At 41.7% G+C, this 22,739-nt stretch overlaps 1 protein-coding gene across 1 annotated transcript; it reads left to right on the top strand.

Moving 5' to 3' along the window:
- The first annotated feature begins 2,876 nt into the window (after positions 1–2,876).
- Positions 2,877–21,647, top strand: MYLIP (myosin regulatory light chain interacting protein). Its single transcript, XM_054591873.1, has 7 exons — positions 2,877–3,125; positions 4,230–4,420; positions 14,691–14,876; positions 16,107–16,304; positions 16,755–16,919; positions 17,772–18,192; positions 19,757–21,647. Exons 1-7 carry the CDS (start codon positions 3,039–3,041, stop codon positions 19,844–19,846), a joined length of 1,338 nt encoding a protein of 445 aa, XP_054447848.1. The 5' UTR covers positions 2,877–3,038; the 3' UTR covers positions 19,847–21,647.
- Positions 21,648–22,739: the final 1,092 nt, after the last annotated feature.

Here is a 22,739-nt window from a genome sequence, read left to right as displayed (position 1 = left end):
TGGCTTTGAATGCAGCCACTTTATCTGCTGACTTGAACATAGTTGTCATTCTCCCTTGAAGTCACAGGCTGAGTTCGTTGAGCAGGTTGAAAATGTCACACAAGTAAGCAAGTTTTGCTACCCATTCTGTGTCACTGAAATGTCCTTCCCTGTGGTGACTGTTTTTCTTAACGAAATCCCTGGAGTGGTTCTCATGACTCAGAAACTCTGGGCAGTGATCTGCCCTTAGAAAGCCATCTCACATCTGTGTATAAGGGAAGACGTGCGTGCTCACAGAGCTGTGCAAACAGACATGAATTAAGGGCATGTACTCTAATGCGGTTGATAATTTTAATTATATTCTGTAAAATGATGTTAAGTTCAAGTGCCATTTTTCAGCTAGCCAGCATTTCTCTGTGGATGACACAGTGCATAGACTCACATTCAGAAGCAACCTCTTAGACCCAAGTAGTGAAACCAGAAAACCATGGCAGCCGCTCCATCCTTGCATATACCAACAGAAAATGACCAGTTCAGTTTTACTGATATGTAATCATTCAAAGACTTGAATAGTTCTGCAGCTGTGGTGTTGGCTGGCAACAAAAATGCACATAATATATCCTCATGCACATCCTCCTGAAAAATAAATCACACAAAACAAGCATTGTTGCCTTGTCAATATCAGTAGACTCATCAACCTGGATTGTATACAATGGCGACTCATTAATCCTCTCTAACAATTGTGCCTCAATATCTTCTGCTCTTTCATCAATTTGTGTAGTCATGGTGCTAGCTGAAAGAGGAACACATGCCACCTATTGAACTGCAGCCTCTCCTAAAAGTTCATGACAAATGTCCTCAGCATTAGACAGGATCAATTCTTCACCAGTAGCAAAGGGCTTCTTAGCTTTAGCAATACCTTTATCCACTAAGAATGATGCTCTCAGTGCAGGCACATTTGATGAAGTTGTGGCCTTCAATAATTGCTTCTGTTATTTGTGTTCACATTTTTTTCTTTTGAAAAACTCCTTTTCATGCAGAGTTTGTCTTTTAATGCAGGGTACTTGGTTTCCATGTGGCGAAGCAGTTTTGAAGGTTTCATCCTGGCTTTGTTGGATAGCCGGTCCACATGTTATACAAAGTGGGCTTGGAGAATGTGAATCATCTGTTGCAATGAACCCATAATTTAAGTAGAACTCTTGGTATTTTCTTTTAAATGCAGCTTTCTTTTTGTTGACAGTCTTAGAGTCTTATGCTGTCTCATCATTGGGTCTTTTCCCCTTTTCAAAGAAGCTCTCCAGTGGTGTTGGTTTTTCACTCATTTTGGTTAGGGTTAGCAGGTGGGCTCACCAAAGCTGTGACGGAGACAAGTGTGCAGTGCAGAAAAGAGGCAGGGATGGAAGTGGTAAGTGAAATAGTAGGCAGGCCCCACACAGACTAAAATAAGTGTTGGATTCCGACTTAAAGCCTGCCACCAGATGTAGCTTAATTATCACTTGCCACTCACTCATAGGGTTTTGATATGATTCTGCAAGCAATAAATTTATTATGGTCTCTGTGCAGTCAAACCTCTCTGCTAATGATAACCTGTATTTGCAGCCTCTCCCCAGCACTAGCATCACCACCTCAGCTCCACCGCGAATCATCAGGCATTAGATTCTCATAAGGATCAGACAACCTACAGCCCTGGCATTTGCAGCTCACAGTAGGGTTCCTGCTCCTATGAGAATCTAATGCTGCCACTGATCTAACAAGAGGCAGACCTCAGGCAGTAATGCCAGCAATGGGGAGTGGTTGTATATACAGATGAAGCTTGCTCCCCACGCTCACCTCTTTCAGGGCTGCCTGGTTCCTAACAGGCTACCAACTGGTACTAATCTGTGGCCCAAGGGTTGGGGACCCCTGAATTAGATAACAGTCATCCAAATGTTATCTCCCAGATAAATTTCCCAGGTCAGTAAACTGGAATTAAAGGAAAGGGGAACAGGAGCTGATACAAGTCTATTTCAGCAGCACAATATCCTGAGGTATATTAAGACACAAAGAAAGGTGAGAAGGTACGTGTCCATCTACAACACTGGAGGGCTGCACAGCAGGTGCTCAATATTTAATGAATGAATAAGATGAGACAAGAGATAGAATGAGTAACCTGAGAGAAGGCCTTAGTGTCCTACAAGGTGTTTTGATTTCAACACAACAGGTAAACAGAAGACGCTGGAGAGGACTCATACAGAAGCACTAGACCAAGCTCTGGGCTCACTGTTTAACTGCAAAAACTTTCATGCTTAGACTGCTTTTTCATTGACTGAATCTGAAATGAGGAACAACTACTCCACCTTCCAATAACCTGCCGTGGCAAATCCCAGAAGAAAATAGTTTCTTAGGCTTTGGGGTTGCTCCCTTTCCTTTCTTGCTTTCACCTCCCGAAATGCATTTTTGGAGAGACCCAAGGTTTCTGAAGAACGGCGGTAGCCTGGAGGTGTTCAATCACTGTAAATTCAAGCCCAAAAGAAAGGCGTCCGCGCCTCGCAGCCCCGGGAGGTCGCTTGCTCTTTGCAGTGTCGCCCAGCGGGCAGAAGCAACGGGTGTGTTGGGGGCCTCCCTCCTGCTGCAGTACTCAGGCGGCCGCAAGCTGCCACCTCCTCTGGCGGCCCCGGGAAATCAACGAGCTCTGGGGGGAGGGGCCGAGGCTGAATGGGCACCACTATTGGCTGGCAGGGTGGAGGAGGCGTGGCAGAGCCTCCGTGATTGGCGGGGACCTCAGCCGGAGGGGGCGGGGCTGCTATATCAGAAGAGTCCCTGTCGCGGCTTAGGCAGTCGGGCGGCTGGAGTGCGGCACCGTCGTGGAGACTGAGAAACCCAGCAGGCGGGCGGGTGGGCTGGCAAGGGGGTGGCGGGAGGGCGCGGCGGCAGCCCAGGTGTGGGGCAGGGATCTGCGGGGCAGCAGCCTCTCGAGGGCCAGCCTCGCTGAGTCCGGAACTAGGTCTGATTGGTAGCGAGGCAGCAGCCCCGCGCACACCAAAGAGGAGGCGGCTGTAGCGGCCCCAGCGGCCCCAGCCATGCTGTGCTATGTGACGAGGCCGGACGCGGTGCTGATGGAGGTGGAGGTGGAAGCGAAAGCCAACGGCGAGGACTGCCTCAACCAGGTGAGAATGAGGGGACCAAGGGGAACCCGGTCGGTCCACCAAGACGGAGGGGCCTCTTGGCGGCGCCAGGCGCCAGGGCGCGCCACTTGCCAGGGGCCAGGAGGAGCTGCGGCGGCGGCCGAGGGGAGCGCGGCTCCGGGCACCCTGCCGGTGCACCCTCCTCCCCGCGGGCGTGGGGCGCGCGGCCTCCTTCCCAGCGCGGGAACGCGTGTGGGGTGGGCGCAGAGGACGCGTGCGGCGGCTGGCCACCCAGCCCCCTAGCTCGGCACTTTCCCGGAAGAAGGCGGTGCTGCACACCTGCTGCAGGTGTGTGCATGATGCCTGTTTTGTTCCCGCGGGGCCTGGCAATGACAGCTACATCTCAGGATGAGGTGTCTGGAAGCGGCCTCTTGTCCTGGGTTGTTTGGCCGATAAGCCGGGCCCTTGTCTCTTGCTGCTTCTCAAACGGACCATTCACCTGCACCTCGGATTTGCGGAGGATCAGAGGACCGTAGGCTTTCGCCATCTACTCCTCAGTTGTCTTTAAGCACGCAACGTTTCCTTAGGAGTAAGGGATGGTTCCAAACAGTAGGTACTGGTATGGCAGACAGCAGATTTGATCTCAGGTGAAACGCTGTTTCCCCAAACCCCTTAGACTTGAAATGTTTGGAAACCCTCTTGTAAAGCTTCGCTGACACTTGTGGCGTGTTTCCTCATTTTTTCACTTTTTTTTTTTTTTTTTTTTTGAGTCCAGATGTTTAAAATTGCCCAGATACGAAGCTGCCAAAGCAGCCTTGTCGATTGTGCTGGTGGAAGGAATTCTGGTGATTGGAATAAGAAGGAAAATACCCTGAGATTACCCTCCTCAGCTTTTCTGGAAGGCTATTTTTGAGAACTCCTTTTTCTGTACTGCCATGTTGTAGGTATTAAAGGAAGGACAAGCCTCTCTAGGTTTAGCATCACTGAAGCCTTAAAACTTTGTTCTTCCAGTTTACAATAGTAATTTTAACAGTGTTGAACTTCGTAAAAAGTAGGAAGGAATCTTAGACCCATACGGAGTCCTTGGGTTTGCTTTGACTACATAGACCATTTTGCTCATCCAGGCTGCATTCATTTTTGTTGTAGGTGTGCAGGCGACTGGGAATTATAGAAGTTGACTATTTTGGACTGCAATTTACGGGTAGCAAAGGTGAGAGTTTATGGCTAAATCTGAGAAACCGGATCTCCCAGCAGATGGATGGGCTAGCCCCTTACCGGCTTAAACTGAGAGTCAAGTTCTTCGTGGAGCCTCATCTCATCTTACAGGAACAGACTAGGTAAAGTGATGCTAAAATAAACCAATGTCAAATAAACCTTCCCAGAGATGTTCTTTCATAGGCAAATTTGTTTGATACAAAGTTGGTTGTAACTTAGAGGTTTTCTATGTCATGGCCCTTTTATTGAGATGAAGAGGGAGCTGTATAGTTGGCCTGAGGAACATTTTCCAATGCTTCTTGTGGTTTTTCTTGTCTTTATACACAATGAGAGAGCAGGGTTGAATTCTTAATAACACTTGAGATTAGTGCCACAAATGAGAGGGAGGGAGCGGGGAGAGAGACAGACAGACAGACAGACACACAGAGAGAGAACGAACCCAGGAGACTTCCTGATAGCAGCATCTAATGCCCGAGAGTAACCTCTGCCTCAGCAATGTTACTATAGGTCATTGTAGACTGTTCTAATGGAAAGCAGGAAGCAGTTCCTCTTGGATTGCTTAAATTTGGTCACCTTCTTCAACCTGGTGTCAGATTACAGTGAGACTTAATGCAGAATTTTAAAAGTTTTTAAATTTCTCAAAAACTTATTAAGGCAGTTCTTTTAAGGCCAGTGTAACCAAACCCCAACCCACTGGTATGTTACATGGGATTGTGGAGTTTAGATTGTTTTCTTCTAGCATTATTATCTTTTGGCAGATAATAATGGCAGGTAATACTTTTCTGAAGGATGAGCCAAACTAGGAAACCACTGTTAAATATTTATTGCTGAAATGCAAGAGACCTAAATCACATAGTGGCATGTCAAAAAAAAAAAAAGAAAAAAAGGAAAACAACTAATTCTAAATGCAGCAAACTTTGGGTCTAAGTTCTACTGTTTTTCATAACCCTTTGGCTTGGAAATTTGCAGTGCACATGAAAAATGTGAATGTGAAAATTTTGAGCAATGATGAGTGAACAATATAGTTTAAGAGTTTTTAACATGTCACATGTTTGTTTACCCAAGGACTGGTAGAAACATATTTTGAAATATTGTTCATTTGAATTTGAAATCTCTGCTTTGCCTTGTTTTGGATCTTTAAAGAGTGAAAGAAATGTTCAATTTTGTTTCTGAAATTACTGGTGTATCGAATTCTTAGTGCTCCTAAAAACATCTTGCAAAATATCCAAGTGATTGCATGTTTTTAGAATGTTTTAGTTGTCTGTGTGAATCAGAGTTGTTTGCGGCTTTTGTTGTTGTTTTTTACTTAAAGCTGATTTATGAAAACTTCCACTTTTCACTTCAGTGTGGTAACTGTTAGCAAGTAAGAGAAAAAAATATATATAAAACACAATAGATTGCTATTTTCATTGTGTACTTTTGTTGTGATTTTCTAATCATTTCAAGGCTTCCCGATGCAAATCTGTCTTGATGACACAAATTTATTTTTTAAATCTGCCAAAGTTTGGAGGAGCAAATGCATCATTCAAACAATGGCTGTAGTTATAATAGTATAATACATTTGTATAATGAATGCTTACAGACTTTAAAATGTACTATAAGATGGTCTTTACCTGCGCTTTCTTATAATTGAGTTAATAACTATTATCAAGTCTTTTATTCATGCAAGAAATAGAAACATTTTGTGAATTAGAATTAGAATCAAATTTCCTACTCTATTGACTCAATGGACTTTTGACTCTTGAGATTCTTGCCTAATGGCACTCAAAGAATGCACATACCTAGTCAGACTAGGTAATTTTAATTGATTTTAGGTCTTTTTGAAATCTTACTGAAATATTATTGTGAGCTAAGCTTTTGACTAACTTTTAAAATATTGGTGAATTTTAGTTGTTTCTGTGGGATTGTCTGAAACAGAATTTTAAGAAAATGCCACCTAAATTTATATAGCATTCTGCCTTAATAACTAGATAAAATTATTTTTAATTAGCATTTGTATATTTTAATTAGGATCAGAAGTTGTACTAGGTCCAGTTTGGTTAGACAATCAGTGTTGTTTTAATGTGCCTGATACTGTAAGAACAAAATACTTATTTCCCCTAATGTTATATATTAGCAAGATAAAGCTGGTTGATAAACTTACTGATGTTTTTCATTATAAAATATTTATATAAAATGGCACAAAAATAAAATAGATGTGTTTATTTAGTGAGTATATTCGGTTTTACCAGTCTGGGTATGAGAGGTGATTGTTTAAGTCAAGTCATAAGGGTACATTTGGTGTACTGAAAGTGTGTGGATGTTTATTAAGTGGCGCTGAAATATCCTGGCTGAGTTGTCCTCTGTGGACCATTAAAGTAGCCTGCTCACAGTAGAGCTGGCCTAACCAGGGGCCAGTTAATCTATCAGTATTTAGTTTGCATTGGATTAGGGAAGCTGCTGTGAGAATGAAAGGCAGGAAATCCTGTTTGTAACGGGAGGGTATTGGGGTCATGGCAGAAGCCCAGCATTCTAGGTCCAGCTCTGCCACCCAGTACCAGTGCATGCGGAGTGCAAAGACTGGACTGGCTTTTTATCTCAATTGAAAACCTGGGACAAGATTGTAGAATCTCTTCCATCAGTAGATTTTTTTTTTGCTTTGCTTCTGCTTCTTCTCTGTAAGATTTTCCTCAGTACATTTCTCTGAAGACAGAAAAAAAAATGTATCAAGTGTCTGCTTAGATTGATTGGTATGTGGAGTTAATTGGTCCCTGATTTGGTCTAATTTTAGATTTGGTTCTTTATCCAGATTATTATGTTTGCTCTTGAATGGAGGTCTGGAAAGTAACAAGAGAGTCTGGTTTAGACTCTGCTGGCACATTTCAGAGATGGAAACAGCAGGTATTTCCAGCAGATGTTTACCATAATATGGATTCCAAAAGTGAAACTAATGTATTCTGGAAGTAAGTCTGAAATAATGATCTTTGAAATTCGTGCCTTTCAGGGGCTCTTGGGTATTCACAGCAATTCAGACCAGATTTTGTCAACATTTTCAAAACCAGAGATTAGGGAATTACATGCTTCTTCTTCAGAGACCACCCACTGCCAGTACGATCTATTTCTTCTGAGTTTGCCACATTTTAGAAGAGCTCTGCTGTCTCTGCTAGGGGCACTCCTGCTTCGGTTAAGACTAACCAACACCAGAATTCTCCTTCCCGAGAAACAACCCCAATGTAAGGACTTGGTGAGTCCTGAATAAATATTTATGGAAATGCTGTAGTCCTGAACATTGAATTTCATCAAGATTTCAGTGATGGAAGCAGTGAAGAGTGACGTGTCCCTGGTTAAAGACTGCCTGCCTTCAGACCTCAGCTCAGTCACCACCCCTCAGGGAGGCCATCACTAGGCCTGCTTAGGAGACTCAACTTTCCCAAGATGCTGGGTAACGTTCCTTTATAGCATTTAATGAGCGTGTACTTCGTTTACTGAGGTGACAATTTGTTAATTGTCAGCCACTCTAATCATCTAAATTCCCTGAAACAGGGAGCTGATCCTCATTGTATCCCCAAAGTCTAGCAAGTGCCTGGTGCATAAGTATTCATTGAATCAATGAGTTAAGAACTTGGAAATAAATAAAAGTAAGTTAAGTGATACTTACGATATACATTTTCTTACAGAAATTGAAATGTTTTTGGTAGTTTGCTTCTATAAACTGAAAAGTTTGACACTATCGAAAAGAAATCTCACCGTTAAAACCTGTTTTGTAGTGACTTTTCTGTCAAGAAATGGCTCAGCGCTTAGCCTTCTGCTCCTTTCGCCTCTCCACCCCACCCTCTAGGCCATTTGTTTGTTCGCTTGCTTTGTTTATCCCCAAACACAAACTAGGCTCCAGGAAAGTAAAAATGCCAAAAAGACATATAATTTTGCCAAAAAAGTACTAATTCAATTTCTGAATTCTAATTTCTCTGATTTTCTTTTTGCTCAGAATATAAGATGTTTGTGTTATTATTGATAAATGTTTATTTTGGCCACAGATCTCCCATCTGGGCGCCTTGGTCTCTTTATGAATTTCTGATATTTAGGTATTTGTATGAAATCTCCAAAGACCACTGAGGAATCGATTTTTATGTAATGACAATTAACTTTGAATCTTGGACATAGGATTTTTAAATGAGATTTGAAGATTTAGATGGCAGTTAGCGTCCGACTCAGGGTGGCCAGTGGCGGCCAGTGGCGCACAGCTCGCCTGGCACCAAGTGCTTTTATTCTTAGTTGCAGCCCCCGCAGCCTGTGCCTGACTTGTCCTGGGCCCAGTGGCACTCCCCGCTCAGTTAGGTTGTTAAGAAAAAAGATTGTGGTTAACACTTTTAAACCAAACGAGTACCTGGATTGTTGTTTGCCAAGAACAGGTATCTACGGTGAGCAATCACGTTCTTTAGAAATGCAGATGTTATGCTTCTAAGTAACAGTATTCTTCTGGTCTGGGTTGTAATCACTTTTGAAGTTGGGAATGTCCTTCCGATTCCTACCTTCCCCCACCTCCAGTTCTTTTATCTTCTTGGAGCCTGAGGAACAAATTTATTGATGATTCCCATTTTGCATTTTGGGCTTTGAGGAGGGTTTTCCTTAAGCCTGAATGGAGACCTGACTTGGTAATTATTTGGCTGTGACAGGTTTCACAATTGCAAGCCTTCCATGAAGTGTAGGTTTGAGGGTTCATTTTAGGTACAGCTAGTCATCTGAATTCTGAACTTAAACCCTATGGGATTTTCACTAGCATTTTTTTCCCTCAATCTCTTATTATAAACATTTTCAAACATCCAGATAAGTAGAAGATGTTTACAATAAACACTCAACACTCCCAGCTAGATTCTACTATCAACAGTTTACTTGCCTCATCCCATTGTTATCCATTTTTGATCCCTCTATCTATCAGTCTTTTCGATGCTTGTCAAAATAAATTGGGCAGAGGTACACTTTCCCCTAAATACTTCAGTATGGATATCATTAACTAGAACTCAGTGTTTGCCGACAGTTCTTTTATGATGAAATGCACACCTTCTATATCATTTAATGGGTTTCTGACAAATGGATGTGCCTGTTTAAACAAAACCCTTATCAAGATTTAGAATATTACCATCACTCCCGACAGTTTCCACTCGCTCTTCTGCAGTCAGTCCCGCCCTCCTTCCCCACCCTTACCCATCCCACTGCACAACCAGGGTTATATGTTTTTCTCAGCATAGATTAGTTATGCCTGTTGCGCTTTGTGTAGTTGGAATCATACCGTGCATACACTTTCATATCTGCCTTCTTTTGTTCATCATAAATTTTTTGAGATGTCATATTGTGTATATATCAGTGGCTTGTTCCTGTTTATGCTGGATAGTATTCCATGGTATGAATGTCTCACTATTTGTTTATCCATAATCCCATTGAGAAAGACTTGCTTTCCAGCTATTATGAATAAAGCTTCTATGAACATTCAAGTACAAGTCTTTCTGATAGACATGTGTTTTTATTTCTCTTGAGTAAATACTTAAGACTGGAATAGCTGGGTCAAAGAGGAGGCATCTGCTTAGTTTTATAAGTAACTGCCAGACCCTTGTACCATCCCGTACTTCCACCACGAATGTCTGAGAGTTCGGTTCCTCCGCATCCCTGCCAGCCTTCAGTTTTAATTTGTATGTCTCTCTTGATTAATAATACAAACACTTGCTCTGGCTGGGTGGCTCAGCTGATTGGAGGGTCACCCCATACACCAGAAGGTTTCAGGTTTGATTCCCAGTCAGAGCACATACCTAGATTGTGGATTCGGTCCCTTATTTGGGCGCATATAGGAGGGAGCCAGTTGATGTTTCACTTTCACATTGACGTTTCTCTCTTTCTCTCTCTCACTCAAATCTATAAACATATCTTCAGGTGAGTATTCAAAAAAAAATATATATGTAAAAACTATTCCATGTGTTGATTGGCTTTTTGTATATCTTTTATGAAGTAACTGTTCAAGTAATTTACCCATTTTTATTGAGTTGTTGCCTTTATTTTTGAGCTTTACAAATTCTTTGTAAAGATATATACCAGTTGTTTGTCAGATATGTGTTTTGTAAATAGTGTATTTTCTCCAGTAGCTTACCTGTTTTCTTGAGGCCTTTTGATGAGTAGAAGTTTTTAATTTGGTAAAGTCTAATTTATCCATTTTTTTCTCTTTTACAATTTTTGCTGACTTTGTCCTGAGAAACCTTTTCCTACCCCTATGCCATTGAACTCCTCTGTTTCATTTTAAAACACCGTGGTTCTAGCTATGATCCATCTTGAAATAATTTTTGTTTCCCTGGAACTTAAGATACAAAACAAAAAACTCTTACAGCAATTCTGTTTTGATTTGATGGCTTTAAAGTATACGTTGGCAGGCTCTGGTTTAGAGTAAACTGATGTGGTTAAGTGACTCATTGGACTGCGGCAGGCGTACTCTTTGTCTCGGCGGGCGTCTCCCCGGGTGCAGGACAAACCGGTCACCATGAAGGGATGGCCAGGTTCAGTCAGGTCTTTTGGGAGAGAAATACAGTTCAATTATTGGGACTAGAGAGTTTTTAAAAATAGCTACTTAGCCATTTTAAATATGTTTTAGGTTAGTTACTTAAATTTTGAGTTGAATGGTGCATGTGGATAGTTATTTTACATTTGTGTCACCAAAAGCTATTTAATATGATGTAACTGGAAAGATACCTGGAGAGCAGTAATTTAGAGCAACCATCCGTGATGAGCAGAGAGACAACTCCCGGCTGGTTTCCAGAAAGTTCTACTTTGATTTCTAGATGATTTCTTTATGAGTCAAGCCAGTGTTTAGAGGAAAGCTCTCTGATTACAATTCATAAAAGATAAATGGCTCAGTCCCTTATAGCTATGGAAAGAAATTAATTTTTAGAATAGAGGAAATTTGAGGCACTTTGAAACAGAAATATATTAAGAATATGTGATTCTTCTTTTCTTTTAATTAAAATTTGGCATATTCTTATTTTCATTTCACTTTTTGAATCTTCCATAATGCTGCAGTAAGTATGAATTCATTAGCATCCATAATGCAAAGATGTAAGTTAGCCAGAATGTTTCACTTTGTCCTCCAAAATGTGATCCATATATTGAAAATACTCACTTTCTTAGGAACTGGGTAAAACTTGAAGAATCATGAATTTTGAGGTGTAACCAGGAGAGTGTTTAGGAAATGCACTTTGAGCTTGTATCTATAGGACATACTCACAGACATTTGCTTAAAACAAAAAAAAAAATGTTTTTTTAAGGGCTTTCATTCTGTTTGTAATTCTAGTATGTAGTCTAAATTGAATTATAAAATGTCAACCACTTTTGATCTTCAGTAAAAACTAAAGTAAAAACAATTTACTGCCCGCATGACTTCTTGAACCACATCTACTTGTTATTGATATTATTGGTAACCTTTCACCCACTTTCCAAAAAAGGGAGGGGGGAAAATCTACAAGCCAAACAGTTACAGACCAGATGGTTCAAGAGAAAATAATAGAAGAAAATACTTGATTCAAAACCATCCCTAACTATTGAGCCATTGCTGGATTCTTTGTGGAAACACGCCCTGTTCTCTGCCATCCTCCCTCTTGGAAAGAGCCCAATAACTAGGGTCTGCTGGTGGCGCTCACAGCTGGTGACCTCTGCTGTCACTGCTCCATTGTGCTTTCCTCCAGGAGAGCATAAAGTGGTCACCCAAAAGGCAGTTTGTGGCAGGAATTATGTTGATAGGATGTGTTACTGCACATCAAAAGGCTGCAAGTTTCATGTAAAAAGGAACTATCAGGCTTGTTCACCCTGGAATCCCAGCGCAGGGTTTGGCACAGAGGGAATGCACAGAAAATATTTGTTGACTTGAAATGAGAAGATTGCTTTGTAGCCATGAAACTGAAAAATGCAGGAAGGGCCTGACCAGAAAGTTTATGTCAACAGTAAGGAGGAGAGTTCTGCTCACAGGGTAGTAATTGCTGTCCAGCCTAGAATGTGGACTTTGTAGAAAAGGGCAATTGTCCCCACCCCCTTTTTAATTCTGACCCACATGCCAGGAGAGGATCTGTATCACTGGGGCTGCTGACCACTTGTTAATATTTAGTTACTGCTGCTTTGCCTTTGGTTTTTCGCAGCTCTCTTTAGAAGTGGGCATGGATAGCTTGGAAAAAGCAGTTGGATCGATTTTCAAACTCTTTTGCAAGCTATGCGTACTCTTCAGTAAAGCAGAAGCTACTCTCTAACTTGGTACTGGCATAGTAAATAACTTAAAAGACACTTTCATTAAGCAGTGATTAAATTGATAAGTGTTAGCCTGTGGTGATACTTTTACAACCATTCGGCACATAATTTCTTCTTTAATGTTAAGCATATATTCAGATGTCATTTCTACTAATATCTCCCCTGATGGATACAGAGACAGAGGTGCATTCACCACAAGGTGAAGCATGCTGAACAGTCATCTAAAAAGCCGTTAGAGGGCTGAAGCAGTGTTGTGACACCAAAGTTGCATGGGAATGCTGGGCTTTGGTCCTCAGGTAGCTATTTGAAAACAAGTATTTTTGTGGTTATTTCTTTGCCCCAGTAGGGGACCCCCTCCTCAGTTTAGCAGCATGTCAGAAATGCTTTAAAGACTAGCAGATGTTTGGGTTAATAAAAACCATGCTTATCTTCTTTCATTGCTATTACGCACTCACTGTGACTTCTTCATAGGGACTTTGAATAAAGGAAAAGACTGTAGTATTTGGCAGAGTCTGATTATCTTAAGCATTTCTCTGTCATTTTAGAAGGTGGGAAACATGAAATTTGAAGAGTTCTTGAAAGGAGATTCATGGCTCTTGTCAGCCTGGCCAGACTGTCAGCGGAGCCTCTCCTTATATTTCCAGTCTCACTTTCTTCTTCCTTTTTGTACCTTTCTAATGTTGTCCCCTCTGCCTGGAACATCAAACACAGTCTAATCTTTGAATAAAAGCAGCGTGGAGGACTGGAGTAGGGTCTCCAGCTGAAGTCCAGAGCTGATCTTATGAGCTGTGTTCAATGCTCAAAGCTTTGCCAGCAGTCGTCACTCATCAGTCAGTGGAAGGAATATGGTGGCATTTGAGCATGTTTGCAAGGCTATACCAGGTCATCAGAGGAAGGTTGGATTTATACATTTGCCAGAGGCAAATTTTATAACCAAAGCCAACCTGTCTGTAGACATTTATATGCTCTCTTGAAACCTTTTAGTAAATGTGGAGTATACTGTTGTGTACAATTAGGACAGGTCACATGGACTGAAACTAAGGTGGGAGTGAATATAAACAGACAGTGTGCAGTTTTACTTACATTTACGGAGTTTTTTTGATGTTAGAAGCACTTAAGAAGTTAGAATATGTCAAATACCATAATAGAGGAATAAATAGTTTGCATGTGATACAGATGAAGGGGGAGCTAAACACGGAGACAGAAAGAATGGCCTTCAGGAGACCTGAAGGAGCAGGGAACTGTTCCTTTCCCTGGGCATAGTGGCCGGAAGGAATGACAGGAGATAGGGGGCCAAAGAGTGGAGAAGCCTGGGTTCATGCTGACAGCGTGCTTTTTTGGAAACAGTGGGATCCCTCAAAGGATTTTAAGCAGAGAAAAGGCAAATACATCCCAGAAGCTTGGAAAGTAGATCAGCGCAGAGTCCAGAAGAGAGGTTGGCTGAAAGGATACTGTAAATTCTCTGACAGTTTAGGCACGCAGGTAGGGCAGAGGAGGTTAAAGTGGGAAAAATAGAACTGGATTTAAAGAGTTTTCAGAAATAGAAAATAGGTGGAGATAAGATTAATAGTCAAAAGTGAGTTTATTGGGAAACATAACAAATCAGACTGGTTTCCACTGGGAGAAAAAGCAGGTTTGGGAAGACAGTGAGTCTGGTTTAGAATGAGCTCAAATTGGGATACTAGCAAACACCCCAGTGCAGAACTCTACAGGCAGGTGGACATTTGAATCCAATTCCTAGGAAAGAAGTGTGGGCTAAAAGTAGAGATTTGGGAGTCATTTGAATAAAGCTGAGGGTGTTGAGATATGAATTCCATGTGAAGCTGAAGTGTTTTTCTGATTACAATAATTTATTTTAAAAAAATTATTATGCAGAAATTTGGGTGATTATTTCACATTTTGTAATGTTATGAACTTAGACCTGTGTTTGTTTGGGTTACACTTTTTATCCCAGAGAAACAGTCATTAGACTTAACTTTGCCAGAATACTCATTATAAAAGGTTCTTTAATGTAAGCATTTTAAGGGTGACTTTTAAAATTTCTGTTTTCCTTACTTAAAAGGAATTGTGAAAATGCTAAGCAGATTGAGTTTGATACCAAGTTAGTTCCCAGCATAAACTCATTCTTGCATTGTTTTGTAGGCATATCTTTTTCTTGCATATCAAGGAGGCCCTCCTGGCCGGCCAGCTGCAGTGCTCCCCTGAGCAGGCAGTGGAGCTCAGCGCCCTCCTGGCCCAGACCAAGTTTGGAGACTACAACCAGAACACTGCCAAATACAGCTACGAGGAGCTGTGTGCGAAGGAGCTCTCGACTGCAGCCTTGAACAGGTGGGACTGCCGTTAAGGCTAGTGTTTTTACTCAGAGGTCTAGCAAACTGATAAGAATTTCCGGTAGAAAATGAATCTCTTTAACCAACTTTTGATAGATTCATAGCCTTTTTTTTGAGAAACCTATAAACACAATATATAATCCACACAAATAAATGCCATTATATGGACTGCTATATTACAGGAATTATAAAAATCCCTGACCTTTTAAGAATGCAAATCTCCTAACATCAGAGTCTATCATGTATACTGGAATGTTCTTCATCCCAATGAGGATTGAACCAAGAGACCTAACGTTATCTATTCCTCAGTAACGAGTTACCTCGAAACTTAGTGGCTTAAAACAATAAACATCATCTCAACAGTTCTGTGGGTCAGGAGTCAGGCTTGCCGGGCTCTCAGGCTCAGGCCTGAGGCTGCTGTCGAGCTGTTGGTGGAGCTCAGTCTCAACCGAAGGCTCCCCTGGGGCCCGCTCCAGGCAGACACCTGTGCCTTGGTGGCAGGCCTCGTCCCCCACCACATGGTCCTCTCCGTGGAGCTCTGTCATTACGTGGTAGCTGGCTTCATCCAGCACAGGCCGTCCATGTCAGAGCAAGAGAGAACACCAAGGTGGAATTCAGAGTCCTTTCTTGACTTAATTTCAGAAACAACTGACATCCCGTCATTCGGCCATGTTCAGTTCCTTAGAAGAAAGTCATTAATCCAGCCCACACTCAAATGAAGGACAGACAGACACGCAAGTGAAGGGTGAGGGCACCAGGAGATGGGGTCTTTAAGGACTAGATTAGATGGCATACACCACAATAGATACTATAAATCCTTCACTTTTTTCAGTTGCAAACAATCTAATCAATCCCTTATAATGCTATGTTTTATTGAAACTTATAAAGTAAATGTAGACATATAGATGAGAAGTTTGTATATAAAAATTTCTGACATGTATTTTTAGAGGTTTTCATAAGTCTTCCAATTCACCCTCATCCAGCATCCCCAGTAGTTTTTCTACTGAATATTTAATAGTCGTGCTCTTGAAGAGTGTCTTAGAAGTATTGTCCTGTAAGTTTTCTAAGTGAAAGAAACTTCAATAATTAATATATGGCTTTCAGTTACTGTGATTCATAAATGACAATGTCAGTAGAATTCAGTAGTGAAAAGGATACAGATTTATCTCTAAAGGCTGCATAAGTTAACCTCTCTGTATACCCCTGTGTGTTCTTGGTGTCCTTACAGCATTGTTGCGAAGCATAAGGAGTTGGAGGGGACCAGCCAGGCTTCGGCTGAATACCAAGTCTTGCAGATTGTGTCAGCGATGGAAAACTATGGCATAGAGTGGCATTCCGTGAGGGACAGCGAAGGGCAGAAACTCCTTATAGGAGTTGGACCTGAAGGAATCTCAATTTGTAAAGATGACTTCAGCCCAATTAATAGGTAACCCAAGTCTTAAATTTTTTTAGACCTACGTGTATACTTTCATAACTCTAATCATGAAAGTAGAAAATGGAGCAAGATTTACTGAACAGTCTTCTTTTAGGAACACAGTTTCATTTTGGTACGTACATTCATTTTATTCCGGCGTCAGTAACTATTTCATTATTTTTTAAAATACTAACTAAAAGGTACTGAGGTGGCAGGCTTAGTTTTTTTTTCAGATAAGTTGTTCACTGCTATAAGAACGTCATTTTCACCTGTACACACCCACCAAAACTTCCTCCAACACGTCTCTCCACTGACCTACAATTGCTTTTCAGTGTGCTTCATAGCAAAGTGCTTAAATGACCATCTGGTTTTACTGCTGGGTCCTGAGCACGCGAGAATCCTATACACATGATGACAAATCTCTCCTCTGGGCTTACTCACCTTTCTCTTCCTGTCTTTCAGGATCGCCTACCCCGTAGTGCAGATGGCCACCCAGTCAGGAAAGAATGTGTACTTGACCGTCACCAAGGAGTCTGGGAACAGCATCGTGCTCTTGTTTAAGATGATCAGCACCAGGGCAGCCAGCGGGCTCTACCGCGCAATCACGGAGACGCATGCTTTCTACAGGTACGTACTGCCCTTAACCTTAGCATCCGTCCACAGCTTTAAGGATTTCAGGTGACAAGGAGGCTTCTATAGTTCTGGCATTGTTCTGTATCCTGTACCAAATTGAAGAAACCAGCTGCTTTGGAAACGCTTCATTTCTACTGTAGCAGTGAGTCCCTGGCAATGTTGCCCTGCTTTCCCCCAGGAAGTGCATGTGCAGGAGCTGCAGACGCCCTCACCAGCTTCCCTGTCCCCGCCCCCCTCCGTACAGCGCCCCCTCTGCCGGAGGGGTGGTGCCTCCTGCCCTGTCTCAGCAGGATGGCCCAGGCCACCTCTCCTTTCTGGGAGAGCTGCTATCCTGAATCCTCACTGCATTGTAAGGATTTTTTAATAACAGTTTTGATGCTCTCATTTCAGAGGGTGATTTTAAAGTAGAGTTGTGGTTTTATGCAAATATTTGAAAAATTAAAGCTAAGAAATTTAATTGGCAGGCAACCTCAGCCTTTTTTAAGCTAAAATAGACGTGCAAATTGTGGAGCAGAATGGAAAATTTGTAGAAATTTTTAACGTAAGACAAAGACTTCAAATAAAAATGTATTTTTCTTGCCACGAGCTGCTTTGAACTGTAGCTCATGCCCCTGCAGCTGGAGGGGCACATTCACTGGCTCTGAAGTTTACAGCTACTTTATCAGAGAATCGTTGAAATTTTTAACACATAAACCTGGAAGAATATATTTACTTTCAAGCATGCAAATAAGAGTATTAAATGTCCGCTGACAGGAATATTCTTATTCACAGCAGCGTTTGATGGTCTGAATCTCAGGAATGGCGGGCTTGTCAATACTAAGGTGGCTGTTCACTCCCTCCCCGTAGGTGTGACACGGTGACCAGTGCTGTCATGATGCAGTATAGTCGAGACTTGAAGGGCCACTTGGCATCTCTGTTTCTGAATGAAAACATTAACCTGGGCAAGAAGTATGTCTTCGATATTAAGAGGACATCAAAGGAGGTGTATGACCACGCCAGGAGGGCTCTGTACAATGCCGGCGTTGTGGACCTCGTCTCAAGAGGCGACCACAGCCCTCCCAACTCGCCTCTGAAGTCCTCAGAGGGTGGCATGAACTGCAGGAGCTGCGAGGGCCTGAGCTGCCAGCAGACCCGGGTGCTGCAGGAGAAGCTGCGCAAGCTGAAGGAGGCCATGCTGTGCATGCTGTGCTGCGGGGAGGAGATCAACTCGGCCTTCTGCCCCTGCGGGCACACCGTGTGCTGTGAGAGCTGTGCCGCCCAGCTCCAGGTGAGGGGTGTCTGCCGGTGCTTTCCCGGCAGCCTCACGTACCCCTCCCTTCACGGGAAGTACCTGCTGCCTGCCAGGTGCTGGCTCGCTAATGCCCAATCCAAGGATGTCCACCTGCACCTGTATGGGTATTTGTATTTGGTGACTTGAACGATATTGCCCTTTTGAAACACTTTGGACTAGGGTTCCATTTTCCACACTGTAATTACTCTAAACCCTAGACTTTTTTCAAGTGCTGGAAGCAAGGTTCAGATTCACCAGGTAATGCGTCTGGCTAGTGGCTGAGCCGAGGATACAATCCTGGCCTCCTGAGGGCTGGCCAAGGACTTCCTCTGTCATGTCATGTTGTTTCCTATTTGCTGACACTTGAGAAGATGTCCTCTATGTAAAGTACAGGGTCCAGCAGAAGCAAGGCCTGCTTGGTTGGTAGGGTAATAATATGGGTGTAATAACCTACCGTTTTAATTTGAACATTTCACCTAAAATGTCATACGGTGTGCTGGAGTGTGATATTGTTATGTTACAGAATTACATGCTTATGGTTAATAAAAGATTTTGTAGTAAAAAAAAAGGGGTGGTATTTGTTCTGGACCCTGTATTTGAGAAAGAATACTTGGAGTTTAGTTAATTCTCAGTTATCCATGGGTAGCTTATTTACTCTGTGATTATTTGTAATTTATTTCCTTTTATTACTACATTTGCCTCTACCGGCCCCTTGGAGTAGCTCTTAGTTAGCAAGTCAAATGAATTTTAATATTAATACAAAAAAGAAAGACCTCATATATAGCATTTTTTTTCCTTCCTGGCACTTACATTTCTTCTTACAATAATTTCTTCAATTCATTTTCATTTCCCAGAACTGTTTGCTAAATTTCACTATGGTTTTATATAAAACTAGCCCTAAATAACATCTAGTCCTTCAGAAAGTGCTAATTTCAGAGCTGTTTTAAGAACTACATAATGAGCCAACAGAAGGCCTTGTCCTTCCTAAGAGTGGATCATGCTCCTATGACAAATTACCTCCCCAGGAGAGGTCATGGGTTTGTCTTCTTCTGCCCTTGTGCCTAAGGCTCCCTTTGTGGCTAAGGAAGGGCCATGCTTACTGAGAAGCCTGGACCAGGAGCAGAGCCATACTTGCTGGCCATGTGGCATCGGGCCAGTGATGCTGGCCTGAGCCAGCCTCTGAGCCAGCACACAGTCTCTGGAAGACCCTCCTGCATCACAGCGGGAAGGTTACAATCTGCCCGTGCGGGGACCACAGCCTCATTGCACAGCAAGAAGTCTGAGAATCACTTTACTCATTGTGTCTTGTTTGGAGCTTGATGAAACCCTAATTCATTTCCTTCAGTCTATCCTTTTTCATATTATTTATTTTTAATCCCTTGTGAAGTATCAACTTTCAAACAGGTTAGAAAGAAAAGATCGCTATCAATTGAAAGCCAGAAAAAATTGTGAGCACGACTTATTTAGAAACAGAATGGAGAATGTAATAAGTACCACAGGTGAACACCAACGAGACAGATTGATGGTATCCTAACAGGTACTGTTGGCTTCTCTTTTGCAGTCATGCCCTGTGTGCAGGTCACGGGTAGAACATGTTCAGCACGTCTATCTGCCAACGCACACCAGTCTTCTCAACCTGACCATCATCTGATTGTTGTGCACTTATTAAACAGGCCGTGTTTCCATGAACTGCACTATTGTCAACTATGAAAATGATAGGTCGTGGAGAAAATAAATACTCCTACACCCATCTGCCATGCAACATTTTACAAAAAGGAAGAAGAAAAAGAATGCAGCAGTCGTCACCACCGAAACATGACATCGATACCGCCCGTGGTGGGGACCAGGAAGAGCTTGGGACACTGACACATTCCTCGGATTTTCATTTGTTTTATGATCAAGTAAAAGAATAATTAAAATCTCTGATGCCATTAGGTGGTGGTGACATAGCCAAAAAGTGGGTACCTTTTAGGAAGTGATGTTGTAAGTCTTCTTAATGTAGCCTAAGGTAAGTTTCCTACCTGCACCCAGTTTTGTAAGAATTGGTTTGAAGAATTTTCTTGCAGTTTTTTGTTTTGTTTTGTTTTTTGGTACAGTCACAGAGCTGTGAACATTTTTAATAGGAAAATTTTTCTTAAAGAAAGACACTTTAATGTCATTTCTGTTTTTATAACTTGTTCAAGAATGATTGAAAGGCAAACATTTAAAAATCAATTCTGTGACTTAAAAAGTTGACAAAGTTGTCAGATTTACTCATTGTAAACCAGTCTGCCTGGTGGAAAACAAATAACTCAGTGCGGGCGGCTTCCTGTTCCTTTTCCCATCCCTTTCCTTACCCCCAAGCCTTTCAATTGTAAGATGCTACCAATGTGGTTAAACGACTTCAGTGGAGTAATGAGCACTCCTTGGGCCTCTTGAGTTGGTAGAATGTTTTATTTTAAGATTGAAAAGGAGCATGTTCCTTGGGAAGGGAGAGTGTTGCTCACTGAGGAGGCTTCCTGGTATACAAACAGGGGCAGTTCTTCAGTTCTCCCAAGCACTCTATCCCAGCTTCACCCAGTGGGGTCACTTTTGCTTGAGCCATCAAGCCTTGTACAGCCTTATTATAGGTATCTAGATATTGTATGCTTTTTTGGGTAAGTGCTTAAGTATTAACTTTTGGTCGTCCCCTCTCTGTGTCTTAGAGGGGTTTTGGGTTTTTTGTTTCTATATTCTTAATCATGTTTTCCACTCCCACTTGGGCATTTTGGATGTTGGTCAGCTTGTGGGTTTTCTAGGACTTCGGGAAACCCAGACGACTGTATTGGGTGCAATACTAGCTAACTTTAAGCTAGAAAGCTACACTGTCACTTTACTGAGATTTCTGAGTATACTTTTCATATTGCCTTAATGTAGCAGTAATGTGTTTATGCATTTGTTTCTTTGCACAGACATTTTGTCAGATATTAAAACTCTACTTTTTTATGGCACATAATTAGCATATAAGCCTTTATTCCAAAAGGTATTTATTTTTTCACTTGTAAAAAAATAATGTTTCCACATAAAGAACTCTGTTATATCCTAAGAGGACTTCTGTCTTTTATATTCAGGAGAATAAAGACTTGAAAGCAAATGCAGGTGTTGTATCATCACTGTTACTGTTTTTTAAGCCCATTTAGTTTATATAAAAGAAAAGAGCATTGACAATATCCTAGTTGGTGTCTAATTTGATCCTCTATGAAAACTTGAAAACGTTTAAGGTATTCGCCCTAACCGGAGAATATATATCCAGTTATTCACTCTTCTTTGTTTTCTGGTTATAGGATTGGAATGTAAGTGAAAATGAGGTAATGATATAAAAAAATAAAATAAAATTGGGGAAAGGATTGGGAAGTTTGGAGAAGGAAGGAAGTGGTGAAGTTGGAAGTTAACAATTTAAATCAGATGATGTTGCTGATTTAGTTGCCGGTTGGGAAAGGTAAGTACTTGTCGAGGTCCTTGCAGTAATGGTCTCAGGCTACTTCAGAATCTATTCTATACAGGCTACTAGGACTATCTTCTCTAGGATGACTAGCTTGCTGCTGCCCCAACCTGACTGCTGTAAGCATGCCAGCATGTGCTCATTTGTATTGTTCAGGAAATGCTTTGTAGAGTAGAGAACTCTGCATATAATATATGTAACTCATAATTACCTGTAGCAGTCAAAGGAAGCAATTTCAATTGCTGCAGAAGTTTAGTTCAGTACAATTATTTTAAGGAAGTAATTTTTAAAAGTTGAAAGACAGGGATTTATTCTCTACTCCTATACCTAAGTCAGTCTTCCATCAGTTTCTAGGAATTAATTCATGTGCTTTTGCAATTCATTCCTTGAGCACCTACTAAGTTATTGAATGCTAGAAATTGAAAATGGTCAAGATATGAATGATATGCCAGTATCATGTGCTTACCCTGTGACATACACTATTTTCTCTATAGGGAGAAGCTAAATAATACTTGCAATCATAGAATATTAGCACTGGGGAGAACTAGAGTGTGTTAAGTTTAAAAATCTAGCCAGATTGATGGCTAGCCAACAAATGGATAAAATAACATTGTGCTCCCCACTAGGCCATGGACATTTTAAGCTGAGTACTAACATGAAAATAACCATGTTACAAAGTATTATAATGGAACTATAAGGGAAGTGCTGTGGAAGTACAGAAGATAGCGATTAATTCTGCTTATAGACCAAGGATAAGGGTGCTTCACATAGGAGCTTTCAGCTGAGTCCTGACACTGTTGTTGGGTCTTACCAGGTGGATAAAGAAAGTGTATAGCACATGCAGAGCTAAAATAGAGTTTGGTGGGGCTGGACCATCCCTTGCTGTCATTGAAGTGGTAAGTAATTAGACTCTGAAGAATATGGTTAAGGTTACAGTCATGGAGGATTTTGAATTTCAGTTTAATTTGGACTTGGTTCTCCACTGTCTGCAGAACAAGGAACTTTTGGGAGGAGAGCAGCAATCAGACCCGGTTCTTGCACAAAGAATTCCTACCACAGAAGAAACGATACACAAAAGCAGGGA

The sequence above is a fragment of the Pteronotus mesoamericanus genome, unplaced genomic scaffold (assembly GCF_021234165.1).
Source record: "Pteronotus mesoamericanus isolate MK-2021 breed Mesoamerican mustached bat unplaced genomic scaffold, CSHL_Meso_final scaffold_31, whole genome shotgun sequence".
NCBI classification, from domain to species: domain Eukaryota; kingdom Metazoa; phylum Chordata; class Mammalia; order Chiroptera; family Mormoopidae; genus Pteronotus; species Pteronotus mesoamericanus.
The sequence above is the reverse complement of the archived record's forward strand: the minus strand, read 5'-3'. Positions and strand labels throughout refer to the sequence as shown.